The 13,330-nt window shown below is 51.0% G+C and overlaps 1 protein-coding gene and 1 long non-coding RNA gene across 2 annotated transcripts in view; both read left to right on the top strand.

Annotated features, from left to right (window-relative positions):
- The first annotated feature begins 760 nt into the window (after positions 1–760).
- nup160 (nucleoporin 160) overlaps positions 761–13,330 on the top strand; it is an 80,209-nt gene continuing 67,639 nt past the window's right edge. The window contains exons 1-7 of the mRNA XM_043706438.1: positions 761–885; positions 2,584–2,794; positions 9,650–9,872; positions 10,684–10,762; positions 11,134–11,248; positions 11,614–11,769; positions 12,005–12,085. Coding sequence (XP_043562373.1) covers positions 761–885; positions 2,584–2,794; positions 9,650–9,872; positions 10,684–10,762; positions 11,134–11,248; positions 11,614–11,769; positions 12,005–12,085 — 990 coding nt within the window. The remainder of the gene's footprint in view (positions 886–2,583; positions 2,795–9,649; positions 9,873–10,683; positions 10,763–11,133; positions 11,249–11,613; positions 11,770–12,004; positions 12,086–13,330) is intronic.
- Positions 4,492–6,799, top strand: LOC122557986. Its single transcript, XR_006313997.1, has 3 exons — positions 4,492–5,290; positions 5,655–6,565; positions 6,705–6,799. It is a non-coding gene; the product is annotated as an uncharacterized LOC122557986 (long non-coding RNA).

Below are 13,330 nucleotides of genomic sequence, written 5' to 3'. Positions count from 1 at the left end.
GGCCCAGCAATCACTTCTCTGGCTTCCCACAGAGTTCTACGGTCCACCCGATCAGGTCCTGGGGATTTATCCACCTTCAACTGTTTCAAGACATCCAGCCTTCCTCCTCTGTAATCTGGACATTTTTCAAGGTGTCACCATCTATTTCCCCACATTCTATATTTCCATGTCCTTTTCCACAGTAAATACTGATGCAAAATACTCGGTTAGTACCTCGCCATCTCCTGCAGTTCCACACAATGGCCACCTTGCTGATGTTTGAGGGGCCTTATTCTCAACAATAGATGATTGGAGAGAAGTGGCTTTTGTTACAGATTTAATGTGAAAATGTAGTGGGGGTCTGATTAGTGACAGAAAAATAAAATGATAAATGGGAAAGAGAAAGGACAGAGGATTGAACCTGTGGCGAGCTTTGTCAGAGAGTGAGACAGGGCAGCTCATCCAACAGGTGTAGGGAAGTCTTGTGTTACAATATCGGAGGCCCTTATGTTTGCTGTCCACTGAGAGACCCTGAAAAGGGGCCTTGTCCTGAGAAGCTAGTACAAGGCAAGTGAGGAGCAGGGATAATGATCAAACCCTTTACAAGAAAACTTTTGTCATGTTTCTTTGGTTTAGAGTGCTTTACTAGCTGATCTTTTGAAGACATATAGACATTGTGTTCACTTGGTTACATTCAGTTGCTTTGTGTAAATGGAAAGGAGTGATTTTGGGGTCTGTGCTGATAGTGTGCTCTGGGTGCCTGAGCTGAGCTGAGTGAGTCATGTCTCTCTATCCTACAGGTGTGAACGCCATCCCAGGAGTGAAATATTCTGATAGTGCTGGAGGATTTTTCTATGAAGACAGTGGGAGGCTGCAATCAGTCACCAGGAGTCGCTTCATACACTGGTGGGTATTTCTGATTGGAGTTGACCTGGTGAGCCTGTTCTCCACTTGCCAGGGCTGTGTGACGTATTGCTCCAAGGAGACTTACTTTGGAAGATTCCAGGCCGAGCTGATTGTTTTGGGTCATGTTGTTGAATTCTGTATGCTGCTTGCCATGTGTTCTCCCTGCAGCCTGCGCTCACTTTGCTGTAAATCCCAATAAAGTTGTCCTACGCTGAAGCTTCCTTCATGTCGAGAGGGGAACTAGCAGGATGGTGGTGATGATTGTCTGCAACTGCCTTTATGCTGCTTGATGGGAGAGGTCACGGATATGGAAGGAGCGATGGTGACTTCACACAGTGCATCTTGTAGACTGTGCGCACTGAATGTCAATGATGAAGGGAATGAATGTCGAAGGCCATCAACGAGCTGTGAATTAACTAGATTACTTGTCCTGGATGGTGTTGAGTTTCATGACGTGGTATTTTGTGAGTTTATTAATTCCGTGTGGGCTTTATTGTTTGGGGCCCCTGTTTGTTTGCCATCCCGAGATAAGCTGGACAAGGTGGTGGTCAGTTACTGTCTGGAACCGTTGCAATCCATCTACTGTAGGCAGTCGTAGGATCGTGTGAGGGAGGGCCATGATTCTGACCGAATAACACGGAAGGAATGATGACATAGTTCAAAGTCAGGGTGGCTTGGGAGGGAATTTGCGGGGGTGGTATTCCCATGACGGAGTGTGCTATCAAGGAACCATCGCAAAACTGGAATTACTGGGTGTCAGGGGACAAACTCCCTGCTGGTTAGTGTCATTCCTGACACATAGGAAGATGGTCATGGCAATTAAAGGTCAGCTCACCTGAGCTCCAGGACATCTCTGCAGGAGTTCCTCAGGGTGGTACCAACTATCTCCCCCTCACCATCTTCAGCTGCCTCATCCATGGCCTTCTCTCTGTCGTAAGATCAGAAGTGGGGATGTTCGCTACTGATTGCACGCTGTTCACCATTCGGAACTCCTCAGATGCTGAAGCAGTCCACGAAATAATGCAGCAAAATCTGGACAATATCTAGGCTTGAGCCAACAAGTGGCAAGCAACATCCACGCCACACAAATGCCAGGCTATGACCATCTCTGGTAAGAGGGAATCGAGCTAACACCCCTTGACATTCAGTGATGTTACCATCACTGAATCCCCTCAGTGTCAACATCCTGGGATTACCATTGACCAGAAACTGAACTGGACTCCCCACGTAAACAGTGGTTGCAACAGCAAATCAGAAGGTAGGAGTGCTACAGTGAGTAACACACCTCCTGCCTCGCCAGAGCCTGTCCACCATCTACAAGGTGCAAGTGATGGAATCTTGCCTACTTGCCTGGATGATAGCAACTCTTAACAACACTCCACAACAATACCATTCAGGACAAAGCACCTTGATTGATTGGCACCACACCCACAGGCATCCACTCCCTCCACCACTGATGCTCAGCAACAGCAGTGTGTACTATGTACAAGGGGCAGGTTGTGTGGTTCTCTTAAATGAGGAAGGGTGAGATATGTTGTTCCCCAGCTGTATTGGGGAGGGTGAATGAGCCACAGGTTGTGCCCTGGTTTTATTATAGGGGTGCAGATGGGGAGGGGGATCGAGGGCCAAGGGAATGACTTGCTGACAGCACCGTCGTGGTGGGTGTGAGGAGCTGACACTGTTTCTTCATCTCTCTAGGACCACGTCTGGTGACACCTTGCAGCTGACGGAACAGTCCCTGGATTGTAACCTCCTCAACAACACGGTCCGCATCAAGTTCCTGAATTGTCACGTGCTTCCAGGTGGCGTCCATGTACACGAGACTCATGACCGTGTGACCCTGCTCATTCTGACCAACCGGACTGTGCACAGGATTGTGCTGCCGCACCCCTCGCGCATGTACCGGAGTGTGAGTACACCGTCTTGTTTGTGGGTGGGGGTGTGGGATTTGGGTCCTGCGCAAATGCTCTGTTTCAATCCTACCCTCTCCATGCAGCACCCGAATGGGTCTTCAACCTGGAATCTGACCCACAGGCTCCCAGCTGAATCACACTGTTCACTTCTCACCATCCATGAACGGGGCAGACACCCAGATCCTCTGAATTGGGTCAGGTGAAGCCTGACTAGTTTTGGGACAGTTTGCTTAACAAGGATGGGGGAAGAGTCAACCCATGGGGGTGTAGGTAGACACATCATAAAAAACTGCAGAGCACAGTGTGCTTGAGACCAGAAACACCAACTGAAGGACATAAGTGCGCTTGTACAATCAGATATCTCCACAAGCAGGTAACCATCATCTGTGAAGACAGTGTTGTAGACAAGGAGCTGTATCACAGTGCATGTGTGGAGGCAGTGTTACAGACGCTGGGGGAAACTGTGTGTGCAGGGAATCGTGCAGGTAGTGTTATAGACAACGGGGCTGTGTCTGTGCAGAGGCAGTGTTATAGACCCGGTCTGTGTCTGTGTCTGTGTAGTGTGTGCGTAGTGGCAGCGTTATAGACGCGGGGCTGTGTCAGTGCAGTGTGTGTGGAGGCAGTGTTATAGACATGGGGCTGTGTCTATACTGTGTGTGTGTGGAGGCAGTGTTATAGACCCGGTCTGTGTCTGTGCAGTGTGTGTGTGGAGGCAGTGTTATCGACGCGGGGCTGTGTGTGTGTGGAGGGAGTGTTATAGACGCGGGGCTGTGTCTGTGCAGTGTGTGTGTGGAGGCAGTTATAGACGCGGGACTGTGTCTGTGCAGTGTGTGTGTGGAGGCAGTGTTATAGACGCGGGGCTGTGTCTGTGCAGTGTGTGTGTGGAGGCAGTGTTTCAGACGCGGGGCTGTGTCTGCAGTGTGTGTGTGGAGGCAGTGTTATAGACACGGGGCTGTGTGTGTGGAGGCAGTGTTATAGACACGGGGCTGAGTTTCTGGAGGCAGTGTTATAGACGCGGGGCAGTGTCTGTGCGGAGGCAGTGTTATAGACGCGGGGCTGTGTGTGTGCAGTGAGTGTGGGGAGGCAGTGTTATAGACGCGGGGCTGTGTGTATGGAGGCAGTGTTATAGACGCGGAGCTGTGTGTGGGGAGGCAGTGTTATAGACCCGGGGCTGTTTCTGTGCAGTGTGTGTGGAAGCTGTATTATAGACGAGGGGCTGTGTCTGTGCTGTGTTTGTGTGGAGGCAGTGTTATCAACACGGGGCTGTGTCTGCAGTGTGTTTGTGGAGGCAGTGTTATAGATACGGGGCTGTGTCTGTGCAGTGTGTGTGGGGAGGCAGTGGTATACACACGGGGCTGTGTCTGTGTAGTGTGTGGGTGTGTGTGTGTGTGTGTGTGGAGACAGTGTTATAGACACGGGGCTGTGTGTGTGGGGAGGTAGTGTTATAGACACGGGGCTGTGTCTGTGTATTGTGTGTGGGGCGGCAGTGTTACAGACACGTGGCTGTGTCTGTGCAGTGTGTGGGGGGAGGTAGTGTTATCGACACGGGGCTGTGTCTGTGCAATGTGTGTGTGGAGGCAGTGTTATAGACACGGGGCTGTGTCTGTGCAGTGTGTGTGTGGAGGCAGTGTTATAGACGCGGGGCAGTGTGTGTGTGGAGGCAGTGTTATAGACCTGGGGCTGTGTCTGTGCAGTGTGTGGAGGCAGTGTTATAGACACGGGGCTGTGTCTTTGCAGTGTCTGTGTGGAGGCAGTGTTATAGACGCGGGGCTGTGTCTTTGCATTGTCTGTGTGGAGGCAGTGTTATAGACGCGGGGCTGTGTCTGTGCAGTGCGTATGGGGAGGCAGTGTTATAGACACTGGGCTGTGTGTGTGGAGGCAGTGTTATAGACGCTGGGCTAAGTGTGTGGAGGTAGTGTTATAGACACGGGGCTGTGTGTGGAGGCAGTGTTATAGACGCGGGGCTGTGTCTGTGCAGTGTGCGTGTGGAGGCAGTGTTATAGACACTGGGCTGTGTCTGTGCAGTGTGTGTGTGGAGGCAGTGTTAGAGACACGGGGCGTTGTTTGTGCAGTGAGTGTGGGGAGGCAGTGTTATAGACACGGGGCTGTGTCTGTGCAGTGTGTGTGTGGAGGCAGTGTTATAGACGTAGGGCTGTGTCTGCAGTGTGTGTGTGGAGGCAGTGTTATAGGCACGGGGATGTGTGTGTGGAGGCAGTGTTATAGACACAGGGCGTTGTTTGTGCAGTGAGTGTGGGGAGGCAGTGTTATAGACACGGGCTGTATCGGTGCAGTGTGTGTGGGGAGGCAGTGTTATCGACACGGGGCTGTGTCTGTGCAGTGTGTGTGGGGAGGCAGTGTTCTCGACGAGGGGCTGTGTGTGTGCAGTGTGTGTGTGGAGGCAGTGTTATAGACACGGGGCTGTGTCTGTGCAGTGTGTGTGGGGCAGTAGTGTTATAGACGCGGGGCTGTGTCTGTGCAGTGTGTGTGGGGAGGTAGTGTTATAGACGCGAGGCTGTGTCTGTGCAATGTGTGTGTGTGGAGGCAGTGTTGTAGACGCGGGGCTGTGTCTGTGCAGTGTGTGTGTGGAGGCAGTGTTTCAGACGCGGGGCTGTGTCTGTGCAGTGTGTGTGTGGAGGCAGTGTTATAGACACGGGGCTGTGTGTGTGGAGGCAGTGTTATAGACACGGTGCTGTGTCTGTGCATTTTTCGTGGGGAGGCAATGTTACAGACACGGGGCTGTGTCTGTGCAGTGTGTGTGTGGAGTCAGTGTTATAGACACGGGGCTCTGTCTGTGCAGTGTGTGTGTGGAGGTAGTGTTTTCGACCGGAGCTGTGTCTGTGCATTTTTCGTGGGGAGGCAGTGTTACAGACACGGGGCTGTGTCTGTGCAGTGTGTGTGGGGAGGCAGTGTTTTAGACACGGGGCTGTGTCTGTGCAGTGTGTGTGGGGAGGTAGTGTTATCGACACGGTGCTGTGTGTGTGCAGTGTGTGTGTGTGGAGGCAGTGTTATAGACGAGGGCCTGTGTCTGTGCAGTCTGTGTGTGGGGAGGCAGTGTTATAGACGTGAGGCTGTGTATTTGCAGTGTGTGTGGAGGCAGTGTTATAGACACGGGGCTGTGTCTGTGCAGTGTGTGTGTGGAGGCTGTGTTTTAGACACGGGGCTGTGTCTGTGCAGTGTGTGTGTGTGTGGAGGCAGTGTTATTGACACGGGGCTGTGTCTGTGCAGTGTGTGTGTGGAGGCAGTGTTATAGACACGGGGCTGTGTCTGTGCAGTGTGTGTGGGGTGGTAGTGTTGTAGACATGGGGCTGTGTGTGTGCAGTGTGTGTGGGGAGTCTGTTATAGACGATGGGCTGTGTTTGTGCAGTGTGTGTGGGGAGGCAGTGTTATCGACACGGGGCTGTGTATGTGCAGTGTGTGTGGAGGCAGTGTTATAGACACGGGCCTGTGTATGTGCAGTGTTATAGACACGGGGCTGTGTCTGTGCAGTGTGTGCGGGGAGGCAGTGTTATTGACACGGGGCTGTGTGTGTGGAGGCAGTGTTATAGACACGGGGCTGTGTCTGTGCAGTGTGTGTGTGGAGGCAGTGTTATAGACATGGGGCTGTGTCTGTGCAGTGTGTGTGTGGAGGTAGTGTTTTCGACCGGGGCTGTGTCTGTGCCTTTTTCGTGGGGAGGCAGTGTTACAGACACGGGGCTGTGTCTGTGCAGTGTGTGTGGGGAGGCAGTGTTTTAAACACGGGGCTGTGTCTGTGCAGTGTGTGTGGGGAGGTAGTGTTATCGACGCGGGGCTGTGTCTGTGCAGTGTGTGTGGAGGCAGTGTTATAGACGAGGGCCTGTGTCTGTGCAGTGTGTGTGTGGGGAGGCAGTATTATTGACGTGAGGCTGTGTATTTGCAGTGTGTGCGGAGGCAGTGTTATAGACACGGCGCTGTGTCTGTGCAGTGTGTGTGGAGGCAGTGTTATCGACACGGGGCTGTGTATGTGCAGTGTTATAGACACGGGGCTGTGTATGTGCAGTGTTATAGACACGGGGCTGTGTCTGTGCAGTGTGTGTGTGGAGGCAGTGTTATCGACACGGGGCTGTGTCTTTGCAGAGTCTGTGTGGAGGCAGTGTAATAGACACGGGGCTGTTTCTGTGCAGTGTGTGTGTGGAGGCAGTGTTATAGACGAGGGGCTGTGTCTGTGCAGTGTTTGTGTGGAGGCAGTGTTATAGACGCGGGGCTGTGTCTGTGCAATGTGTGTGTGTGGAGGCAGTGTTATAGACACGGGGCTGTGTCTGTGCAGTGTGTGTGGGGAGGTAGTGTTATAGACGTGGGGCTGTGTCTGTGCAGTGTGTGTGTGGAGGTAGTGTTTTCGACCGGGGCTGTGTCTGTGCATTTGTCGTGGGGAGGCAGTGTTACAGACACGGGGCTGTGTCTGTGCAGTGTGTGTGGGGAGGTAGTGTTATCGACACGATGCTGTGTGTGTGCAGTGTGTGTGGAGGCTGTGTTATAGACGCGGGGCTGTGTCTGTGCAGTGTGTGTGGAGGTAGTGTTATAGACGAGGGCCTGTGTCTGTGCAGTGTGTGTGTGGGGAGGCAGTGTTATAGACGTGAGGCTGTGTATTTGCAGTGTGTGTGGAGGCAGTGTTATCGACACTGGGCTGTGTCTGTGCAGTGTGTGTGTGGAGGCAGTGTTATAGACGTGCGACTGTGTATGTGCAGTGTCTGTGGGGAGGCAGTGTTATAGACGATGGGCTGTGTGTGTGCAGTGTGTGTGGGGAGGCAGTGTTATCGACACGGGGCTGTGTATGTGCAGTGTCTGTGGAGGCAGTGTTATAGACACGGGGCTGTGTATGTGCAGTGTTATAGACACGGGGCTGTGTCTGTGCAGTGTGTGTGGGGAGGTAGTGTTGTAGACACGGGGCTGTGTTTGTGCAGTGTGTGTGTGGAGGCAGTGTTATAGATGCGGGGCTGTGTATGTGCAGTGTGTGTGTGTGGAGGCAGTGTTATAGACACGGGGCTGTGTCTGTGCAGTGTGTGTGGGGAGGTAATGTTGTCGACACGGGGCTGTGTTTGTGCAGTGTGTGTGTGGAGGCAGTGTTATAGACACGGGGCTGTGTCTGTGCAGTGTGTGTGTGGAGGCAGTGTTTTAGACGCAGGGCTGTGTCTGCAGTGTGTGTGTGGAGGCAGTGTTATAGAGGCGGGGCTGTGTCTGTGCGGTGTGTGTGGGGAGGCAGTGTTATAGACACGGGGCTGTGTCTGTGGGGTGTGTGTGGGGTGGTAGTGTTATAGACATGGGGCTGTGCCTGTGGGGTGTGTTTGGGGAGGTAGTGTTATCGACACGGGGCTGTGTGTGTGCATTGTGTGTGGAGGCAGTGTTATAGACGAGGGGCTGTGTCTGTGCAGTGCGTATGGGGAGGCAGTGTTGTCGACGCGGGCCTGTGTCTGTGCAGTGTGTGTGTGGAGGCAGTGTTATAGACACGGGGCTGTGTCTGTGCAGTGTGTGTGGAGGCAGTGTTATAGACGCGGGGCTGTGTCTGTGCAGTGTGTGTGGGGAGGCGGTGTTATAGACGCGGGGCTGTGTGTGTGGGGAGGCAGTGTTATAGACACGGGGCTGTGTATGTGCAGTGTGTGTGGGGAGGCAGTGTTATCGACACGGGGCTGTGTATGTGCAGTGTGTGTGGAGGCAGTGTTATAGACACGGGGCTGTGTCTGTGCAGTGTGTGTGGGGAGGCAGTGTTATTAAGGAGTCTCGTCGTTGACCATCGGAAAATATTGGTTTGGTTGAAGCTGAGGGGCAATTGAGCACCTACAATGATGTGGACAGAGCGATTCAGGGAGCACCTCTGGGCCACCCGGACGAACCAACCCAACCAACCTGTGGCACAGCATTTCAACTCCCCCTCCCACTCCACCGAGGATATGCAGGTCATTGGACTCATCCACCGCCAAACCACAACAACCCGACGGTCGGAGGAGGAGCGTCTTATCTTCCGACTGGGAACCCTCCAACCGCAGGGGATGAACTTGGACTTCACCAGTTTCTTCATCCCCCCTCCCCCCACCTTGTCTCAGCCGGATCCTTCCAGCCCGGCACCGCCTTCCTGACCTGCAGTCTTCTTCTTGACCTCTCCGCCTCCACCCTACTCCGACCTATCACCCTCACCTTGACCTCTTTCCACCTATCACATTTCCAACTCCCCTCCTCCAAGTCCCTCCTCCCTACCTTTTATCTTCTCCTGCTGAACACTCTCTGCTCATTCCTGAAGAAGGGCCTGTGCCCGAAACGTCGAATCTCCTGTTCCCTGGATGCTGCCTGACCTGCTGTGCTGTTCCAGCAATAAAGTTTCAACTGTGGACAGTCTGGGCTTGTTTCTGCTCGAGGCATGGACCGTCTGATTACCAGGCAAGGCTGTGAATTCTTTTTCAGGGTGCAAAATCAAACTGTGCGCTTGAATTGTTGATATTGTTTGCAACCTAAATAAAGTGTTGCAGATGCTTGCTTAGAAACGTGAAGTGTCGATCCAGTTCCGTTGTTTTCATTCATTTTCAGTGTTTCCTGGTCAGTTTTACTTGTTTATTTCACAGTCCATCTCCGGAAATGGGCCCATGCCCACTACCCCGGTATTACATGGTGCTGCAAGTTGGTTCTGAATGGAATATTTTCTTGTTCTCCAGCATTGCCTGAATTAATTCTGGCCATATGTTTGCAGAGTCAGGATCTCAGTACGTTTGAACTTGCTGTGGTCCCTCGTCCTTTGTAAGTACCTTCCCATGTACACTGCCCAGCTTCTCACAGTCGGCTGGTGGAGTTCCATTTCCTGAAATTAACCTTTGCTTTAATCTGCATTTCTCCCGGTAATATCTTGGCAGGAGCTGATCACTGACGGGCATATCCAATCCATCTTCACTGACATTGGGAAGTTAAACCTGCGTGACCCAGCAAACAGTTTTATGATTCCCGGTGTCCAGGGCCACTCTACTAACTCGACAGCCTCCGCCACTTGGCTGAACAGTGATGGGGATGCTCTGTTTGCACTCGCATCTTGGTCTGGAGGCATTCTCATTATCCAACTCCCTGAGCAAGACACAGCAGGTAATGTGGGGTTCATGGTCACAGGGGCCAGGTATTGATCGTCTGACATTGTGTATCCGCACTCTGTCTTGTTTGTGTTGTATGGTGTGGCACAGTGGCTCGGTGATTAGCACTGCTGCCTCATAGCACCAGGGTCCCAGGTTCGATTCCAGCCTCGGGTGACTGCCTGTGTGGAGTTTGCACATTCTCCCCGTGTCTGCATGGGTTTCCTCCGGGTGCTCCGGTTTCCTCCCACAGTCCAAAGATGTGCAGGTCAGGTGAATTGGTCATGTTAAATTGCCTGTAGTGTTAGGTGCATTAGTCAGTGTGAAATGGGTCTGGGTGGGTTACTCTTCAGAGGGTCAATGTGGACTTGTTGGGCCGAAGGGCCTGTTTCCAAACTGTAGGGAATCTAATCTAATCTACTGATAGATAGGTGTACTGAAGTGTATAACCTCCTGGACCATGTGGATTAGTGATTGGTGAAGAGGGTAGGATGTCGCAGAGTCCTTTAAAAGGCATTCCATTGAACATTCTGATGTCTGTTTCACTCTGAAGGAGGACAGCTGTCAATAAATCTTCAGATTCTTCGTCTCATTTGAGCCCATCAAACTTGATTGCAGCTTATAACTCTCAGATATCTGTCACTACATAAAAAATCCACGGCTGTTTCTTACCCAAGGTTCAATCTCTTTGACAATATGAAATAGTTTGACCGAATTGTCAGCACAGTTTTCAGCATGAGCATTGGTGGTGGGACTGTGGGGATTGTGCTCTGAATTTCAGTCTGACTGGTGCAGGCACATAGAGCTTGACTGTTGTCTTGTTGCAGGTAATCCGGTTTTACTGGAACTCAAACATAGCTCGGTCATGCAGCGCTTACTGACCGGGTGGATGCCGACTGCAATCAGGTTAGTGTGAGCCTGTCCTGTCCTGGGCTGTTCGCATGTGTGGGTCAGTGGGAAGTTCTTGAAGGTCAGGATGGTCTTCCTTCCTAGGACACGGGCAAGGGGTGGAATGGTCCTCTGATTTGGGGCAGTGGGTGGTGGCTGCGGGAAGTTTCATGGGAGTTCATGGATAGGGAAAGGTATTAGTGAAGGGAAAACGTACAAAATGTCACCCACAGCTACCTGTTTCTCTCGCCCATTTCTTTGTCCTCTGAGCCGTATATAAATAGGAGGGTTGTTTTGCACAGAGTCCAGGGGAGGAATGTTGAATGGATGTGTGCGCTGAATGATGCCTGTTTAAAGACTATTGAAAGGTTTCTGTGTGCTTCCTGCAGAGGTGACCAGGGCCCTTCAGACCTGCCAGTCAGTCTTGCAGTCCAGCTTTTGGAACACGATGCTTTCATCTTTGCTCTCTGTCAGGACCACAAGCTCCGACTTTGGTCCTTCAAGGTTTGTATGAAGGCTGTTGGTGATTGTGTATTGTGCAGCGTGTTCTCTCAAAAGGGTTGGGGATGCAACACCCTCTGAGCCTGCAGTTAGGGAGAAGTGGCACAGCTTTCCTTTTGCTTGAGAAATATTGTGCACAGGTAATACGTCACACATTGTCTACAAAGGGATTATGCTCTGGGAACGTATTGTTAAGAATATGCTATAAGCTTCCTGTGGAACTTTGAGAGCTCTAACTAGTTTATTTCATTCGTGTGAATGTCTGTTCCTGCTGTTCACCCAACCTAGCCCTCAGTTACTGGGTTGCAGGCTTTATAGTGCGATCTCTGTACTGCCCTTGTAAGTTATGTCGTTTTTGTTTGCTTTAGGATCAGGTTTGCCTGATGGTTGCGGATTTGCTGGTTTTTGTGCCTGTCAACAAGGAGCTGCGACACACAGTCAGTCTGGGTCATAAGCTGCGTTTGGCCTACTCCTCCTCTGGTTTCTTCTTGGCTGTTTACCTGCATTGCCCCAAACGTGGACAGGTACTAACTCAGTGTTACCACATCTTCGACTCCGGCTGGGTTCAGCTGTTGACAATGTTTACAGTGTGTGAGAGAGATTGCGTTCACAGCTTTTCATTGGCTGTGCATCAGTTTGTACTGACCAACCTCCACGAGAGACATATCGCGTAGAATCCGAGATTTCAAATCAAGAGGATATTTTATCGATCGTGGCATTGCTGGCCAGCATAGAAGCTTAACTATTCTCTTCTTGTAGTTCTGTGTCTTCCAGTTGGTGAGCTGCATTGAGAGTAACCGCTACAGTCTGGATCACATCTCTACACTCTTCTCCACACAGGTCGGTACACCTAACACTAGCCTTTTCCAAATCCTGGCCATGAAACTGTATCTTTCTCTGCTTGCCTTCACTAAAGCCAATTGTAACGTTTGTACTTGAATGGGCTATTGGCTTAGTTAGTTGAATCTTGTTACTATTGAGCAGGGATGTGGCCTGTTAACTCAGGATAGATTGGTAGCAGCTTGAGATGAGCCATCTGCAGCTGCTGTAAACATAGAAACTGGGAACAGGCACAGCTGCTTGGCCCTTTGAACCCGCTCTGCCATTCCACAAGGGCATGGTTGCCTTCCTAATTGCGTGAATAGCTGGGAGCCAAGCACTGATCCCTGCAGTACACCACTAGCCACTGCCTGCCAGAGAGAAAAAGGCCCATTTCTTCCTGCTCTTTATTTCCAGTCTGTCACCAATTGTCAATCCATGTTATTACCCCAATCCCATGTGCTTTAATTTTGCCTACTAGCCTTTTATGTGGATGCTTATCAAAAGCTTTCTTGAAATCCAGTGTGCCACAACCCTGGTTCTTCTTTATCAGTCAACATTGTGCAAGTTACATCCTCAAAAAAAAAACTCCAGGAGATTTGTTAAGCATGATTTCCCTTTTATAAGCCCATTGCCTTTGTTTAATCCTTTTAATGCTTCCTAAATGCTCCCTTATCGCAATTAATAGGATCAAAACATTTGTTCAAGACTAATCCACCACGTATATATAACTTGCAACTTGAGCTTGTTTGACCATTGAATTGGATCATTGTACCTAACTCCTTATAGAGTCAAAGAGATGTACAGCATGGAAACAGACCCTTCAGTCCAACCCGTCCATGCCGACCAGATATCCCAATCCAATCTAGTCCCACCTGCCAGCACCCGGCCTATCTTAACCTTTGCCTCAACTCGGTGTTGGAGCTGACCAGGGAGAAGGCAATTCTGGATCTGCTATTGTGCAACGAACCAGAATTGATCAGGGACCTCGAAGTGAAGGAGCCACTGGGAAGTAGTGACCATAATACAATAAGCTTCAATCTGCAATTTGAGAGGGAGAGGGTACAATCGGTAGTGATAGTATTTCTGTTGAATAAAGGGAACTATGGAGCTATGAGGGAGGAGCTGGCCAAAGTTCAATGGTGCAATACCTTAGCAGGGATGACCGTGGAGGATTAATGGCGGATATTTCTGTGTATAATGCAGAAGTTGCAGGATCAGTTCATTCCTAAAAGGAAGAAAGATCCCAGGAGGAGCATGGGTGGC

Source organism: Chiloscyllium plagiosum, chromosome 16, assembly GCF_004010195.1.
Source record: "Chiloscyllium plagiosum isolate BGI_BamShark_2017 chromosome 16, ASM401019v2, whole genome shotgun sequence".
In the NCBI taxonomy this organism is placed as follows: Eukaryota; Metazoa; Chordata; class Chondrichthyes; order Orectolobiformes; family Hemiscylliidae; genus Chiloscyllium; species Chiloscyllium plagiosum.
Note: the sequence above shows the minus strand (reverse complement) of the source record. Positions and strands in the feature narration are given on the sequence as shown.